At 48.0% G+C, this 17,658-nt stretch overlaps 1 protein-coding gene across 6 annotated transcripts in view; it reads left to right on the top strand.

Annotated features, from left to right (window-relative positions):
- Nucleotides 1-17,658, top strand: part of MVB12B (multivesicular body subunit 12B) — a 269,437-nt gene that overhangs the window by 174,248 nt on the left and 77,531 nt on the right. For 5 of the 6 annotated variants that reach the window (XM_035015792.1, XM_035015791.1, XM_035015794.1 and 2 more), the window contains exon 7: nucleotides 14,693-14,787. In XM_035015792.1, the coding sequence (XP_034871683.1) occupies nucleotides 14,693-14,787 (95 nt within the window). Of the gene's footprint in view, nucleotides 1-14,692; nucleotides 14,788-16,191; nucleotides 16,398-17,658 lie in introns of those variants that run through there. The other variant, XM_035015800.1, reaches the window with a different exon arrangement.

Genomic DNA, 17,658 nt, shown 5'->3' with positions numbered 1-17,658 from the left:
TTTTTTTTTTGCCATTGCTTTAAAATGGAAACATATAACCTTATTTGCATATCTTATATTTAGAGCTTTTTACTTTATGATCTAGGCGATTTATGTGTTTTAATTTACTTATAGATAAATTCCTAAAGAGGAAAGATAGAAGTCTCATTTGGCTCTTTGTTTTTTCATTTTTAAAGAAACTTTATTGTCTTAGAGCAGTTTTAAGTTCACTATAAAATTGAGAGGAAAGTACAGAGATTTTCCATATATCCCCTGTCCTCACATATGCGTAGCCTCCCTGTTATCAACATGACTCACTAGAGTGGTACTTTTTTTTCTTTTTTTTTGTAACCAGAGATGAAACAACATTGACACATCGTAATCACCCCAAGTCCATAGTTTACCTCAGGGTTCACTCTTGGTGTTGTACATTCTGTGGGTTTGGACAAATGTATGATGACATATGTCCATCATTATAAAATCATACAGAATATTTTCACTGCCCTAAAAATCCTCTGTGTCCTGCTCATTCACCTCTCCCCCCAGCCCCTGGCAACCACTGGTCTTTTTACTGTCTCTATAGTTTGCCTTTTCCAGAATGTCCTAGAATTGGAATCCTACAGTATAGAGCCTTTTCAGATTGGTGTCTTTCACTTAGTAATATGCATTTATCATTTGGGTTTTTAAAGATCTCAGTGCCAAATCCTGTACTTGACCTATAGTAGGAGCTCAGTTAAAAACTGGTGGACCGAATCAGTCACAAGACAAGATTACAGCAGCCTTGTGTGCCTGCTGATAACACAGTCCGTCTGCCCTTGGATAGCGTCAATTCACTGGGTATATTTGGAATTAAGTTTCAAGTCTGGGCATAGAAAGTTTATGAGATAGCGGATATCACTGTAAAGGAAGTGGGTCTGTTTTAGATTTTACGAAACCTTACTTGACTTCGCTGATGTCAATCACATAACAAAACAAAGATGTCTCATCGGACCTTGAAAAATGGTAGTAAAGTTTGCACATGGTGATTTCTTTCTGAGGTCGGCTCCAAAATCAACGAGAAAAGAAAAATTCCCATACCGAAAATTATTTGAGGGCCTAGAGTCGTTAAAATAACGGACTCTCGGTTTTAGTAGAATGAAGTGACAAGAAAAATGTCCAGCATTATCTCACATTATCTCTGGGTCTTCACAGTTCTGAATCCTAACTCAGAACTCCGTTTGGAAGCACAGGGGACCTGGAGCTGGAATCATTTCTGTGAAGTCTTTGAGGACGATGCTGGTGCTGGTCAGGCCTTCCAGCTGAAAATGATTCATTTTAATTACTGTCCAGGGCAATCTGATACCTGAGCATATGGTCCTTAAGAAATAAGCTTGCCCAAACTGTCAGCGAGTGTGGGCAATGGTCAGGGACCTCATTCTGACATCGTTGACCAGCCTTGGAGAGTGGACGCTCTAGAAGGTGCTTATTAAAATGCCAGCAGGTGCAGCGAGGGTCCCCTTCCCTGTGACTCCCTCACCCTGCTTGTGCCAGGTGTTTTATAAGAGCCTTTTTCTTCATTAAATGGCATTCATTAAGCACGTCTTTACACCTGGCACAGAAGCTGCATGTCACAGATGACTTCTTCCCAATGGTGTTTTGCAGGAATAAAGTGGAATTCACATAGCCGTTTGCTGTGTTCTTTCCCCCACCTGACCACCTTCACTCAATTATCGTGGCTTTTGCATATTATATTCCTCTGCCGCCACCACTCCCCCCGCCCCCATTTCTGTTACTTTCTTTTGCACGTTACCTCTGGTCCTTGTCCACCAGTAGACAGGTTCTCTAGAAAACAAGATGTTCCTTTAGCACCAAGTGCTGTGCTGTTTGCTTTCATACACGTTTGAAAGCGAGGCTAACACTCCCAGCAACTTCTCCTGTTTTCTGCCATCATCTTCTTACTGATACAAAGAAAACTTCTCATTGGAAAAAATTAACACATAAAATATATGAAAGGAGAGGGGGAGGGGAAAACTGCACTCTCCGTGGCCTCAGACTTCCGTGGTCCACAGTGTGACCCCCAGTCCTGCCACCAGCCTCAGGCCATCTGCTGGGAGCTGGCATAGCCCCACCCTCCTCCCGGGGCCCCTTTGATTCTTCCATGTGTCGTATCCATAACAGTGTTTGTAGGGTTTGTTTCTGTACTCAGGTTTTATTTCGTTTTGTTTTGTTTTGATCAAACAGCTGAGTCTTGGAGATTTGGCTGTGATGATATAAAAAAATGTCTGGCTCATTCCTTCTTGTTCTGTCCTAGTTTAGTATCACATGAACATTTTCCCAGTTCACTGCTCTTACCAACGCTGCCTGAAAGGACCCGGCTCCCCGCTCTCCTGCAGCTGAGTTCTCTCTCCCAGCGCCACATGGTCCACACCCTCCTCCGTCCCACCTAGAAAACCTGTAAACATTATTTTATGTCCATACAGTATTCTGAATCTGACACTTTATAATGTCCTATAAATTATATCACATTTATAACATTTTATAGTGTTCCGGTTTTTGAGTTGAGCATCGTCATTCCGAGCTGCATTTGGTGATTTTTTTTTTCCCCCCATCAGGGTTCAAACCCAAGCTGTATCCCTTCAGGCAAGCTGCGGAGCCTTTCTGAGGCCATCTGTCAAATAGAGATGGTCTCAGTGCCTAGTCGTAGGATCCGGGTGGGGGTTACGTGGTAAGTGTGAAGGGGAAGCCCTGTGAAAATGGCAGCTAATGTTGTTTGCCAGTTTTTATCTTAAATAAGTCCTTTCTCACATTTCCGGTTATTTCCTCATTTCTAGAGGGAAAGCAAAAATGCCGGTCCTTTTGTCTGCTTCCTTCGCAGTTCTTAAGTCTTAATTTCAAATCCTCTGGAGCATGTTTGAATGTATCTCTTTCAGAGAAAGGGATGTGAATGATCTTTCTTTGTCAGTGTCTTCACATATAAAAGATAACTTGAAGGAATAAGTTTCTGAAAAGCCGCTGTCTCTCCCTTAAACTTCTGTGGCTCCATTGTCTTCAGGCACATAGTATGATAGAGTTGAAAAGTCTGAAATCACCATCAGGCTCTGCCAGGATTCATCTAGTGGTGGTTCTCTCTTCATTGCCATTCTCGAGTCCTGTCAGCCCGATTGGCTTCCTTCTTTAGGCCTTTTTTTGTTTTTAATGTTTTTTAGATCAGGAAGTATTTTCAGCTTTACTACAGTATACTCAGTATACGATAAACTGCACATGTTGAAATAGAATTTGATGAGCTTTGATGTATATGCACACTTACAATACCATCACCAAAATCAAGGTCGTGCATGTATCTACCACCCCCAAAACTTCCTTGTGTTCCTTCGTAGTCCACCCTCCCTCCTCAGGCCAACCACTGATCTGCTTTCTTTCCCTATGGGTTAGTTCGTATTTCCTAGAATGTTCCATAATATAATGGAATAATACCACATGTACTTTTTACCTAGTGTATTTTACTTGGCATTAGTATCTTGAGATTTATCTACCTCGGGTGCATCAATAGTTTGTTTCCATTTTATTGTTGAGTAGTATCCATCGTGTGGATGTTCTTCAGTATATTAAATCACCTATTGCTGGATGTCTGGGTTGTTTTTTTATTACAAACAAAGCTGCTTAGTGCATTTGTGTCCAGATCTTCCTACAGACCTACGCTTTCATTCCTCTTGGGTAAAAACCAAGTGGTGTAATGGCTGGCTCAAATGATAGGATGTATTGAACTTTCGAAGAAACTGCTAATTGTTTCCTGCAGTGGTTGTACCATTTTACATTCCCACCAACAATGCATAAGAGTTCCAGCTTCTCCCTACCTGATTTTTGCCATTCTAGAAGATACGTGTTCGCATTGTACTGTGGCTTCAGTGAGCACCTCCCTAATGACCGGGGATGTTGGATGTCTTTTCGTGTGCTGATTTACCATTCATACATTTTCTTTAGTGAAGTGTCTGTTCTGATCTTTTGGCCATTTTTTTTTTAATTGGACTGTTTGTCTTCTCTTAAGTTCTAAGAGTTCTGTAGAAATGCTGGCTATAAATTGGGTATGTGTTTACAGATAGCTTCTTCAGGTCTGTGGGTTATCTTTTCAATTATGTAACAAATCTTTTAAAGAACAAGAGTTTTAAGTGGTGGTGGAGTCCAGTTGATTAATTTTTTTCTCTTGTGTAGTTTGTGCTTTTTTGTGTGTCTTATTTAAGAAACTTTTGCCAAGCCTAAGGTCACAAAGATTTTCCTCTTTGTTTTCTTCTAGAAGAGGCCATGCTATGCCTGTGAAGTCAAGATGTGTTGAAATAAAAAGTATGCAATCCTAGGACTTCCAGACTTAATAATTTACCCTTTCTCTTTCCTCTTTTCTAAAAATAGTTCTGTGAACCTCTTGGGTCATTTTATATGTGCTGTGAGGTAAGCATCAAAGTTCATTTATTTGCATGTGGCTATCCAGTTGTTCCAACACCATTTGTTGAAAAGATTACCCTTTCTCCCTTGAATTGTCTTGGCACCTTTTGTTGAAAACTGATTGATCATATATGTGTGGATCTATTTCTGGACCCTCCATTCTGTTGCATTGATCTATATGGTCTGTCTTTATGCCCTGATACCACACCGTATTGATTATTGTAGCCTTACACTAAGTCTTGAAATTGGGAGTCTGGAAATCAGGATTTATTTAGCCATGAGTCTCTTTGTTGATTTTGCCTGGAATGTTGGAAGCCCTATTGACTTCTATATTTAGTTGTTGTTATTGTTTTTTAATTAGACAAGCTTTAAACTTTTTTTTTTTTGGTTGTTACTTTTAATTGTTGTGATTTCTTTCCAACACCTAGAATATTCAGGTTGGTTCTCTGTGTTTATCATAATTTTCCTCCTCATCTCTGTGTTCATTCTTTACATTCTGAAATCTTGGGGGGCTTTTCCACAATATTACTGATTTAGGGTTTTTTTGCAATTTTATTTCTGTATTATTTCTAATGCAGATAACTTTATAACCTACAGTAAATTCTTTTTTAAAGCCAATGTTCTTATCTTGTTGTTTGACATAATTTTATAGACGTGCATGAGGATATATCTAGCCTGGGTGTTGGCCAAAAGGCATCAGGGTGTGGGAATTATCCCCTCGTCTCATTTAGGTGCTCATTATTTGGTACATAATCTTCTGATTCTCATTACCTTTCTCTGTTCTCATTAGTTTTTGTAGAGCCTCAGTGATGGGAGGCTGGTTTTACCGGCCCAACAAATCATCCAGTCTTGGTTTTTCTAGGGCATGTATCACTTCATCCTCCTGATTTGATTTTTTTTTTTCAACTACTGATTTTTTGTACCAGTGAGAGTGAATAAACAAGTGTCATTCCTCATTATTTTGGGGATACACTGTTTCTGTCTAGAGGGCCTGCCACGTGTGCCTGCTCTATCCCCCAAACCCAAGTTTATGTTCTCTAAGGGTTCGGTCACTGCCAATTCAGAAAAGGGACTCACAGGCTTGTCAGGGAACTGTGAGGTGGCTTTCGTGTGAGGAGCATCACGATCCAGTTCGGATAGCCAGATGCCTGGCTCCTCCTTCCTGCCTGGCTGCCCAGGCACTGTCACCTTCCTGCCATGCTGTGCCTGTTAAATCAACATGCAACCCTAGGCCTTCTGGACTTAATAATTTTGTCTCTTCCTTTCATCTTGTCTGGGATAGTTCTGTGACTCTTTTGGGTCATTTCCTATTTTTATTCCTGCTCTGCTCCTTTTTTCCTTTATATGTATTGACAAACATTTGATAGCTCTGCCATTCGCCCTCACAGGGTTCCAGCAAATGGATAATAGGGGAAAGCAAAATCTTCAATTATCTTAGACCACTTTATCCTCAAACTAAATTCTCTTCCTTTAAAGATTTTATTTGAGAGAAAGAGAGAGAGAATGAGTGGGGGGAGGGGCAGAGTCAGAGAAGTAGGCTCCCCACTGAGCAGGGAGCCCGATGCGGGGCTCGATGCCAGGACCTCAGGATCATGACCTGAGCCAAAGGCAGATGCATAACCGACTGAGCCACCCAGGCGCACTTGAACTAAATTCGAAAATAGTTACTTGCCTGGCTGTAGCAAGTGAGTCTCGTCATTCTGCCTTTTTGAAAGTTGATTACCTTTTTTCCATGAGCACCTTTTTCTTTAATGAAGCATACCATCAAAACCAAGCCTTCGTTCTTGTTCTTACTACTCTTCTTAGCCCAACCCCACCAACTTCAGACCTCAGGCTTTTGTAGAGTTAGGTTCAACACATTGCCCTACAATAGTGGTTTGCAAACTTTTTGGTCTAGGACTTCTATATCTTTAAAAATTGAGGATTCCAAAGAGCTTTTGTTTACATGGCTTGTGTTTACCTATAATTACCTTATTAGAAGTTAAAATTGCGGGGCGCCTGGGTGGCTCAGTCGGTTAAGCATCTGCCTTCGGCTCAGGTCATGATCCCAGGGTCCTGGGATCGAGTCCCACATCGGGCTCCCTGCTCAGCGGGAAGCCTGCTTCTCCCTCTCCCACTCCCCCTGCTTGTGTTCCTGCTCTCGCTATCTCTCTCTCTGTCAAATAAATAAAATCTTAAAAAAAAAAAAAAAAGTTAAAATTGCGAAGAATGAACATACAAGTATGCAAGGAGACCTCAGAGCGATGACCCCATAAGTCACGCAGCTTCTAAAAAATTCTTTCTGGGGCGCCTGGGTGGCTCAGTCAGTTAAGGGTCTGACTCTTGGTTTCGACTCAGGTCATGGTCTCAGGGTTGTGGGATCAAGCCTGGCATCAGGCTCCCCGTTCAGCAGGGAGTCTGCCTGAGATTCTCTCCCTCTACCCCTCCCCCTGCTCATGCTCTCTCTCTCTAAAATAAATAAATCTTTAAAAAAAAATTCTGCTTGTGAGAGGAGAGTGAAAAACACGAGTGTTGTCTTAGGTTTTATTATGAAAACAGTTATGACCTAATGGACTCCCTGAAAGTGTCTTGGGAACCCACCCCTGAGGTCTCTGGAGGACACACTGAAAACTGCTGCCCCTAAAGGTGGTTTTAATACAACTGTCAGCTCCTGCAAAACAGAATGGGAGTTGTAGTTTCACACTACAAAGCTTCCTTTGCAAACGTGCATGCATGTGTGTTCACATGTGTGTGTGTAAGAGGTGAGAAATAGGGGCACCTGGGTGGCTCAGGTGGTTAAGTGTCTGCCTTTGGCTCAGGTCATGATCCCAGGGTCCTGGGATGGAGCCCCACATCGGGCTCCCTGCTCCACGGGAAGCCTGCTTCTCCCTCTCCCACTCCCCCTGCTTGTGTTCCCTCTCTGGCTGGCTGTCTCTCTGTCAAATAAATAAAATCTTCAAAAAAAAAAAAAAAAAAAGAGGTGAGAGATGAAAGCGACGTCCATCTCTAACCATGAGTCTGCCTCTGCCTTACCAGCCCCCATTCCCTCCATGCTGCCCTGTGACAGTTGGAGGGGACATCAGGCATCACCACTGCCTGGGCAGAGCCATCTTCATTATATGTGGCCACTGGGTCCAGAAGATTAATGGTAACATTTTAAAAATTCACACAGACCTGGAATCAGCACTAGAAAATACAGATTTAAATTAACAAGGAAAAAGCAGAACCCCATCAAAGGAAATAAATCGTGCTGGCAACTATTGTCACCTAATAAAATGTCTTCTATAACTGAAGGGCTTTTATATGGAGCTGTCTGCAGCTTAGTGGCCATGTTAATTGAATGAGGTGCCTAAAACTGACTTGGGGGGGAAGAAATGAAATTTCCCTCAGCATCTATTTAGCCAGAACCGTTGTCAGCAGCCTGTGTGATGCTGACCTATTTGTTACACAATGGCCAGTCCCTCCTGTGGAGAGCAGTGATCGCTCAGCAGGGCATGTCCGTGTCCTCTGGGCTGTCCCCTGCGTAGGGAATGGGGAGGAGAGCTTGGTACAGCCCCCCCTAAGATTTAGGGGCTCTTCTCGCTGGAATTCTACAGTGACCAGACAGATTTGGGAATAATAAGCCATCATTTGAGTCAAGTGGCAGAAATTGTTGGCCTCTGATGGTCAGTTTGTTCCAATGGTCCGAGGCCTGCTGGGGATGGTACTGGAAAGTCTTCATCTCTAGGTGCCTCCCTAGGTCGAGATGGTTTCCTGAGTCCTTAGGTCTCTCTCTTGGCCTGCTAGTGATCTTTATGAACTTTCTTAAAATCTAAAACACAGGGCTCTGCTTATGGAGTAATCAACAACTTTGGGGCCCATTGAAATGACCTCGCCAAACTTGCTGTCCACGGGGCCCCAGCAGCCGTCACACTCTTAGACTGCTCAGTGTGGCTGGAAGCCATAGAGTACCTGCTCGTTCTTAGAAACCTCTGGACTGGGTGCTTCAGAAGAGCTGAGCATCTAGGGTCCACGGTCTGCCCAAGTGCCTGGCTTCTTTCTTCTTTCCTCTGCTGGCAACACCCAGCATTATGAATGGCGTGTTCCTTTAATCCCTTTAGACAATTGGGCTGTGGGAAAGGAGCCAAGGTGTTGGGTTAACCCATCACAACTCCAAGTGTGAAAATGAGGATTTTGTATCTCTTCTCGCTAGATGCTACAGTAACAGGCGTGGGCTCTGGCTGTTAGTCTTCTAAAGTATTTCAAATGACTGTAAAATATTTTGTCAGACAGTTGTTCCATAATTTTTTAACCAGTCCCCTATTGTTTGAGATCTGATTCCAGTTTTTGGCATTATAAGCAATGCCATGATGAATGTATTTACTATTTATGTAAAAATATTCATGAGTCAGAAATAGCTGCATTTTCCAGTTAACCAGCCCTGTCCTGGGGATGAGAAAGAGACAAGTGGGAAGTTTTCATGTAAGTTTCCCCAAATTATCTCAAAGTACAAGTCAGAATCGGATTCACTCATTCATTCAGGTATTAGGTGATCTTCCAGGGCTCTCCTATTTTAAGTGCCCACCGTGTGCAGGGCGCTGTTCTAGGCTCTGGGGATATGGTGGAAAGTGTATGGAGATCATGCGCTGGTGATTGTGAACCAATCAGTAGAGGGGGCAGGGTCTGCAGAGAGGAAAGTGGGGTGTCGTAAGAGTGACTGGAGGCAGGGTGCCCCAGCAGGCATCTGGGGGGTGGCCTGCCTGTGGGAAGAGCCAGCTTCTGGATAGCTGGAGGAAGAGTGTTTAAGGCAGAGGGAACAACAAGTACAGAGGCCCTGAGGCAGGAATGAGAGTGCGGGGAGCTGGCAAGGTTGGAGGATGTGAGTGCAGGGACCATGAACAAGACAAGCTCAGAGAGAAGGGACAGGCTGGAGCTCGCAGGACCTCCCAACCACAGGGCAGTTGGATTTCATTCTAATGCAGAGGGAGGGCACCAGCAGGTTCTGTCATGGTCCTGGACTGAGGCCCTCACAAGTGGGAAGCTAAAATAATGGCAGGAGTGGGAAGAATCAGAATAGGAGCTGTATGTGAAATTATAACAGACATTCTACTTGTCCATGCCCACCACGTGCCGGGTTCTGTGCTGTCTGCTCCGCCTGGTAGCGAGGTGTGCGTGAGGAGGCAACACGCTGTCCCTGAAGGGCACCCAGCTCCCGGGGGGTGGTGCTGGGACTTGAACCTATGTCAGGCTGACTCTAGGGTCGGTGCTGTTAACTGCCACCACTGCTCTGCCTTCCTGGGCATGTGGTTGGGCCGTGGGTTGTCCCATTCTGTTGCTTTTCCCTTCGTGACGTGATACCAGAGGGACTGTGGCCTGCCTGCCGGGGTCATCAAGCTAGTAAGTGACCGAGATGCTGAGTCCTTGGCATCATCACTTTCAAAAGGGTCTCGGGATGGACCATGCAGTCCTCACTCTGTATACCTGAGAGTCCAGATGATACAACAGGGTAACTTCTGGATAATATAATAACCCCCGGAGGACACGTGGACGCAGCTTTCTGTTTGTCAGCTTTACTTCTGAAGGCCCCTGTTCCCTGTTCTATCAAATGGAGTTAACTGTTCCTATCGGAAAAGGTTGCCGAGAGGATGAGGTGAGGGGTGTACATGAAGGAACCCAGACCAGTGCCTGGCACGGCGTCCACCCCTCCCCCCGCCCGGGGAACTAGAATCGCCTTTACTCTGAGGCTCTGCTGATTGCAGAGCCTCCCTGGTTCCTGTCGTCTGTCATTTTCAGGCTAATCTGACGCTGCAGTGCCCCTGGGCCGCTTCTCCTTCACCAGGTGACTTGCTCTTCCTCTTTAACCACAGGTTATCTGTCCCCTCGGCCCCAACTGTCCATTCTCATTATGGGAGGCTTTGCTGTGCCTTTTCGTCCTCCCATCCCCACATCCCCTCCTTCCTGTGTCTGAACAATGAAGTGAAAAGCAGCTCTTTGCAGCGTAGTGAACTTTCCTCCCTAAAGCTGTCCCTGGTCGGGGGCTTCTCTTCTCTCTGGATGCTGCCTCATACCCTCCTACAGCAGCAGCTAGAGCTGGAGTTCAGGGTGACTTCATTTCAGCTCACCCCATTCCTGTTGAGCAATGACTCTGTCTAAGATACAGTCAGGTCTGCGACTCGAATGCTGTTAATTTCACATGTGCTCTTATCAACCACACATTGTCTGTAGGAGGAGATGAGAAACTTTCTTTTTCTCTCTCCCACCCACCCCCACCACCTCCCGTAAATTCCCAGTCACCACCACTGGTTCCTTCTTACATCATACCCGTTTTCTTCCAGAGCAGAGAGGAGTGGGATGCCTGGTATAATACAGAGACCACTTGAGTCTGATTGGCAAAAACACACATGGGCAGAAATGGAGTCATAGACACTCTGGCAGTTTATATCAAAAAGATCCAGAGGTCTTGATGGAGTAGGTACAACACCTGATTTGGTCAACACGTGTCCAGTTATTGTCTACTCCAGGTCAAAAATTGTCCTAGAAAATGGGGTTCAAAATTGATGAGCTTTGGCCCTGTTCTTGAGGAGGTCACAGTCATGTTAGGAAGACAGGCTTGTATCAAATGCTTCAAGTATTTTGTGCAAACCGGAGAGAGGGGACATGCAGGCATGCAGTGAGCCTGGAACAAGCCCAGGGAAGGTTCCACCAAAGAAGGTATGCTTAGGTGGGGTCTTGAGGGATGAATAGGAGTTTGGAGTGTAGGTAAGGAAGAAATGGAGATTCTAGGAAGGGGAGCAGCCTGGATAAAGAGTCAGGCTAAGGCATGAACAGTACATGGCATATTCAGAGATTTACAGGACTTTCCCTCTTCCGGGTAGAGAGAGAAGTAAGCAGTGCAAGAGACAGAGTCAGGAAAGGTGGGCTGGTGTGTGAGGACAGTTAACGTCAGGGAATGGCTGGGGATGAGGTTGCCTCGGGAAGGCATGTGGAATGAGAGAGCTCAAGCAGAACCCGTACAAACAGCAACTTTTAAAAAGTTGGAGGAGAGTCCAGAAAGGACCATCTGCAAAGAAGAGAGGCTGGCCAAGGGAGGGAGGGTTTCGGATCCCGTTTGCCAGGCACAATCGGATGTCCCAGAGAAGCAGGAAAAGTTGAGACCAGGGAGTCCACGTTGGGCAGGCAGCTAAGGAGCCAGGCACCTTGGTTTCTCTGGTATATCCTTCATTTTTAAGTCCTGTGTACCATAGAATTTCCCCCAAACTGTTCAGAAGCTTGCAGCAGGATACTTTGGCAGGAACTGTGAAGGGTCTACACACAGTAAGTGCTCAATAATTGCAGTTTCACGAGAATCCCCACTGTAATTTGCTGCTCCATTCCGGTCTACCATGGCATCGCTGTTTTATTTCCTCACTTTCCCACAAGCAGGCAATCTTTTAAAATTGCAAATTGGATCTTCTCACATCTCTGCTTAATCCTTCTAGATCAAGTCTGAGCTCATGCAGGGCCCCGCTGTGGTGTGGCCTTGCATCCCTCTTCTGCCTGGTCCCACACCCTCTCCTGGCCTTCAGGCTCCGGCCACTCCAGCTTCCTTCCAGGTCCTCCCTCCACCACACTTCCTGCCATGTAGGAGGCTCGCTACAGAGTCTGGAGCCCTGCTCCCTGTCCTCCCTGCCTGGCGGTCCTCACTTCCCCCACACACAGCACTTCTACTTTCCCATTTGTAAGCAGGTGTTCCTGTAACTTTGTGGGTATTTTCATGCCCTCCCCCCCGCCCCGCCGCCCGGCTGCAGGGCGAGCTCGGTGCACATAGGGGCCCTGCTGTCCTGCCACCCTGAGGCCCCATCTGCATTTTCTCCTGCCAGACTCTCAGCCCCTCTTTAACCACTGCCCGGCTGGGCTGACCCTGTTTTCTCTTCTGGCTTCTGCTTGGCATCTTTGCTGCCCCCCAGGTCTGCCTGTCTTCCAAAGTTCCTCTAACACCCACCTTGTCCATGAGCCTTCCTGAATGCCTCCAGCCCCTGGAGGGGCCACCGCACTGCACAGATGTGTGATGCCCTTAGTTTGGTTGGATGCACCTTTTGAAAGTGCTTTCAAGACTTGGAAATCTCAAGGTATGGCAGCCCTGCAGCGTAGTTCTTCCCTGGCTTCTGGAAATTCCCTCACTGTGGAATGGTGGATGCAATAACAGCGCCCCCCTCAGCCAGCTTCATGGATGTGCAGCCAGTGCCGGCCCTCTAGGCCCCAGGCTCCGAAGGCCCCACGTTCGGCATCCTGCTCTGTGTCAGCATCTCGAAATTCTGACTGAACCAGGGCCTCGCATTCTCAGTTTGCACTGGGCCCTGCACTTGTCTTGTAGGGGCAGCACGAGGAGCCAGAAGAGACTGTGTGAGCTCTGCCTCCCCCGAGGCCTGGCACACGGCGGGCACCCTCTGCGGAGTTACCTGTCATCATTTTAGCTCTGCTCAACCACAGTCAATAATTCATTCTTCTGTTTGCTCAGCTTCATTGACTAAGTGCCGTGGTCAGAGGCGTTGATCAACTGTGTAAAACCCTTCTGCAGCTGCTCCTTATCCTCTCAGGGTCCCAAACCTGGCCAGCCTTCAGAGTCACCGCTGGAGCTTGTTAAAGACAGATTTCTGGCCGCACCCCAGGCCCACTGACCCGGACTCCCCAGGGTCGTGGCTCTGACTCCGTATTGCGCTGTGCCCTCGTTTGCGCTGTGATGTGGGCGGGACAGAGTTAGGAACCCTCGTCCTAGGGAATCAAGTCTTGCAGCTTGGCAGTGGTGGTTGTCCGTTCCAACCTGGCCTCAGCCTGCCTTTCCAGCCTCGCTGCCACTCATACCCTGACCCTACGCCAGACTGTTGGCTTTCCCTGACCACCCAGTGAGTCCCTTTTACTCCATCAGTACCTGTGTCCTCCTCTGAGAAGGTGTCCCTAGAACCCTGGCCCCCTTATCGGAACTCTTGTGCTCACTCAGCACCCAGGCGCATGTGCTGTTGCATCTGGTGGTTTATTTCTACACCTCGATCCCCTGTAGCCTGGGAGCTCCTTCAGGGAGCTCATCTCTGCATCCTTCATTAGCATCAGTAATGAGCAGACACTCAGATTCACTCCACACATGTCAGAGTCTCCCTGTGCTTGGGTCTGCTGGTGCCCCCTCCCCCCAGCCCTGAGTCCAGCCAGTGCTTGGCAAGCCGCCCCCCACTGGCCACCCGGTTGAGCCAGGCTGTTCGTCGCACAGGTGTTTGCCTCAGTGCTCACGCTGCAGCCCAGCAAACCAAATGCCTTTACAGCCTTTGGTGCTCATCTTGTCGCCGAGAGACTCTGTGGGAACAGGTCTTGCCTAGAGAACCTTCCCTCCCGGGAGCCTTGTATGTACAAGAGTCATTCCTAGAGGTCATGCACTTGTTGTGTAAAAAAGGCAGCGTGTACAACATAAAACTTGTAACAAGTGCTCCCTTCCTCGGTCTTTTCCCTTTTGGAAATGACTGAGTGCGGCCAAAACTCAGGCTACCGAGCTAGTCAAACCAATCCCCAGTCCTACCAGTAAGAGGCCTTATTGTTGTTTTATCCCCCAGACCTGTTGGGTTTGAAATATATTTCCTATCATTTTAATCTTTTTTGCATTTGCTAAAGGCAGCTGATGACCACACCAAATGGATTTTTTATTTTGAATACTCAGGCTCTGTGGGCACAGTGAGCTTTAATGACCAGCACCTGTGCCATAAAAAGACCGTGCTGGATCGATCAAAGGTGATTTCCTGAGCACCTACTGTGTGCTCTTGCCAGAGGACGAACATGCACACGTAGCAATTCAGAAGAGCATGCCATTCTGATTCTCAGTGGTTGTTCGTTTCCCTGGACTCACGTGGGAGTAATGATACTCAACACCTTCACTCACAAAGTGCTTCTTGCGCTGTTTTCAGCGGCCCTGCGAGACAGGAATGAAAGCCATCGGATGGAAAATGGAAGCAAGACGGCGGAACACACCAGGGCTCCTGTTCAGGGCCCACATGTTCTGCTCCTGCTGGCGTATTTTGCCCAGTGGGCAGAGATCTAGACTAAGTTGCCGACCTCCTTGAAGCGCGTCGCACATGCCATGAGGCTTGGGGAACCCCTTTCCTCCGCTTGAATGTTCCTCTTGGAATTGCAGAAGGTGGTTGCTTATGTCGGGAAACTTCTGAATTCCTTGGGGGGATTCGAGCTGTTGGGGGCCCCCCGCTCACCAGGGCGCCCCTGCTCTGTGCTGCAGTGTCTGTTGGTGGTGCGGGTGCTTTCGGAGCCTTGGGGAGTGCTCTGTGTGCCCTGTAACCTCCTTTTTCCTCTGTCTCTCTCTTAGGCACATCTCACTAACGCTCCCTGCTACCTTCCGAGGCAGGAACAGCACTCGGGCCGACTATGAGTACCAGCACTCCAATCTGTATGCCATATCAGGTATGTGGGGCCTCTGCTCATGGCCAGCTACCGCGTCTGTGTCCCGGGCACCACCTCCCTCGGCGTGTCTCCTGGCTTCGAATGGCATCTGTCTTATGTCTCTTTTTCACCCTGCGAGGGGCCTGTCCCCTGCAGAGATCAGCCCTTTCCTTCCTTTGTGTCACCTCAGCACTTAAAGAAGGGCTAGATACTCAGCGCATTTTGAAACTAATGATGAAAAACAATGTGTGGATTTCACGAGCTTGAAGGGAGGTTTCCAGAGAATAGTCACTGCATTGTTCACCTGCCAGAGCCAGGGCGGGTTTCCCATGGGGTCTCGGGAGCAGCAGAGCTGAGGCCCAGCCCGCTCACCAGCCTGTGTCCAGGTCTGTCCTCACCTCTCATTTCCCAAAGCCAGGTTTCTGGCCAGAGGGACGCGGGCGGTCTCCCCTCCCGCCCCCATCGTAAGGGTCTGTGATTTCTGAACTCGGCCTTGAAATGGATGGTGGTACCTTGGCAGGGACCTCAGCAGTGCGAGTTTGCCTTTCCACCTTCACCCAGGGAGGGAGCGCGTGTAGGCCTGATTGCAGAGTGGAGATTCATTAGGTGCCTGGCAGCGCAGGTGACCCGCTAAGAGCCGGGGAAACCCACAAGCTCACCTCCGATTATCCTCAGCCTCCGGTCGGGGGTGTTTGTAGCTAAGGGGGAAGTGGCAAATCGGTGCCCTTACCAGCGCACACCCTTAATGGTGAGTGACGTTTTGAACACGGGAACATGGCACTCATTCATGTACCATAATGAATCCGTTATTTAAAAGGTAATCTTTTTTCTAAAAATTGCAACTTGGGGTTACTAAATAGATGAAATAGAACAACGGTATAATTCATGTCAGTATCAGTTTCTCTTGTTATGATCACTCCCTAATAGGTTTGGAAGTGTAAGCAAAAGCCAGTTTTTCCATTTCTGGGTGGGGGAAAGGGAAGACCCAGGACGTCTTAAAGCCCTGGCCCCCGGTCCCCCCTCCAGGAGCCTGGCTCCCGAAGGGGCAGAGGGAGCGCGTTGTCTCAGAAAAGCACCTCCAGGGAGAATTTCTTTTGTGCTGTGGCTATTTCAGCAAAGTAGACAAGGAGCATAACAAGTGTGGAAAGATGACCTATTTTGTACAAAAGCTGACTATTTCCCCAGATGCCGCGTGGCATAGTGGCGCAAAACAGGTCTGCGAAACCCAGCAGGGTGGCCCCGTTCCGAATGCGCAGTTGGAAAGCTCAGTCAAAGGAGATGCCTTTTTCCCTCCAGCTTGCAAACCTTTTTCCGGCCATGGTGTTCAGCTCCCCCCGCCTTACCTGGATTTTCTGATGCCTTTACCAGCTGTTGACATTTCTGCAGAAAAGGGCCCACAGAGCGAAATCTCCTCTGGTTTGGCAGGAATGTTCCTGTCTGCCTGTGGACCACTGCTTCCTCGCCCAGCAGCTTTGATGAGGTGTTGTCTGGGTTCATTTCAGCTGTGAGTTTAGCAACACCAAGGTAACAGCCTCAAGACACAGGGGAAGCCATTCAGAAACTTCCTGTTACATTTATGTAAGTGGCAGTTGGTCGGATTTTATCTTCCAAACAGAGGTAGTGGAGGCTGCCCTCCCCCCCCCCCCCCCCCCGCCCCGCCTGGCAGCAGGCAGCCTCCAGCTCCTCAGCGGCTGCAGGCACCAAATTGCTCCACCAGGGTCCAAGACTGCTTTGTGGGAAGGCTGCCAGAAAGAGCCCGCAGGGCCCGCTGGCTCCATAAGGCCTGCAAGCTCAGCACTGGGCAACCATGGTGCAGCTGGGAAGCCTCCCCGCCCCCACCCCCACCGGCAGCCTGCCTGCGAGCTGTTCTGGTAGAAGGGAACAGAGACCACCTCTTCCCCCCCGCCCCGCCCCCCCCCATGAACAGCGTTTGGCACGGAGTAGCACGTCTCAATTTGGGGTTGCAGAGTTAAGGTTTCAAGTGGTTTATTCCAAAAACAGTCAAGGCAGAAGTGTGCCCCAGGCCCTCGCCCTTGCCCAGTGCCGGATGCACGGTAGCTGGAACTCTGCTGCTAATGGAACGAAGCTTCAGACTGTTGCGAACCGGCTCTGGCTCCGTCCACCGCAGGCTTCGGGGCTGAGCCTTTGGTGCAGACTCCTGGTATGCTCTGGTTCGTTCCTGGAAACACTTAATGACGGCTCCCTTCACGGGCAGGCCCTTCCGAAGAGAAGTAGATTTCCAAACTATGCAGTTTGAAAAGCGAGCAGCCCACGTTTAACTTGTATGTGTGGTTATTAAAGTAATATTTACTTTTCAATGTTTTCTCAAAGGCATACCCGTTAGTCTAGCCCCTCTCCTGTCCCTCTCACGGAGGCCTCCAGAGGGAGAGGCAGTGCTCAGAGTTGCTGAAGTAAGGGGAGGAGACACAGAGGTGCTCGTGAGCTGTTTATGGGAAGGAGGAAGGAGAGCCTTTAGCCCAGAGTCTGCGCTGCCCAGGAATACCCTCTATGACCTCTGGGGCAGGTGATCATCCTGAGGTGCTGCTCCAGTACCTCCGATGTCTGGGACCACCACGTCCGACTGGCCTGTTCCATCTCTGCGAGGTCCTCCCTTGTCCAGCTGAGCTCATGTTCATACCCGTCCAGCCATTTGGGGTACAGATGCGTCCATCGGCCAAAACGTGCCAACTGTTCAGCCAACAGCTCTCTCTCGCCCACACAAGTGGGGTGAGGGGCTTCTGCTAACTCAGTGCTGAAATCCTGAGAAGCTCATGTCCCTTGCTGTGCCATCTTGTACCCTCATCACACCGCCACAAAGCCCACCTTTGATCCTCACGTGTCTGCCAGTAAGAATTTCTTCTGAAAAATACTTAGAGGTGTACAGAAGGATTT

Source organism: Mirounga leonina, unplaced genomic scaffold, assembly GCF_011800145.1.
Source record: "Mirounga leonina isolate KUSES-001 unplaced genomic scaffold, KU_Mleo_1.0 Mir_170, whole genome shotgun sequence".
NCBI classification, from domain to species: domain Eukaryota; kingdom Metazoa; phylum Chordata; class Mammalia; order Carnivora; family Phocidae; genus Mirounga; species Mirounga leonina.
This window is presented reverse-complemented; position numbering and strand designations above follow the sequence as displayed.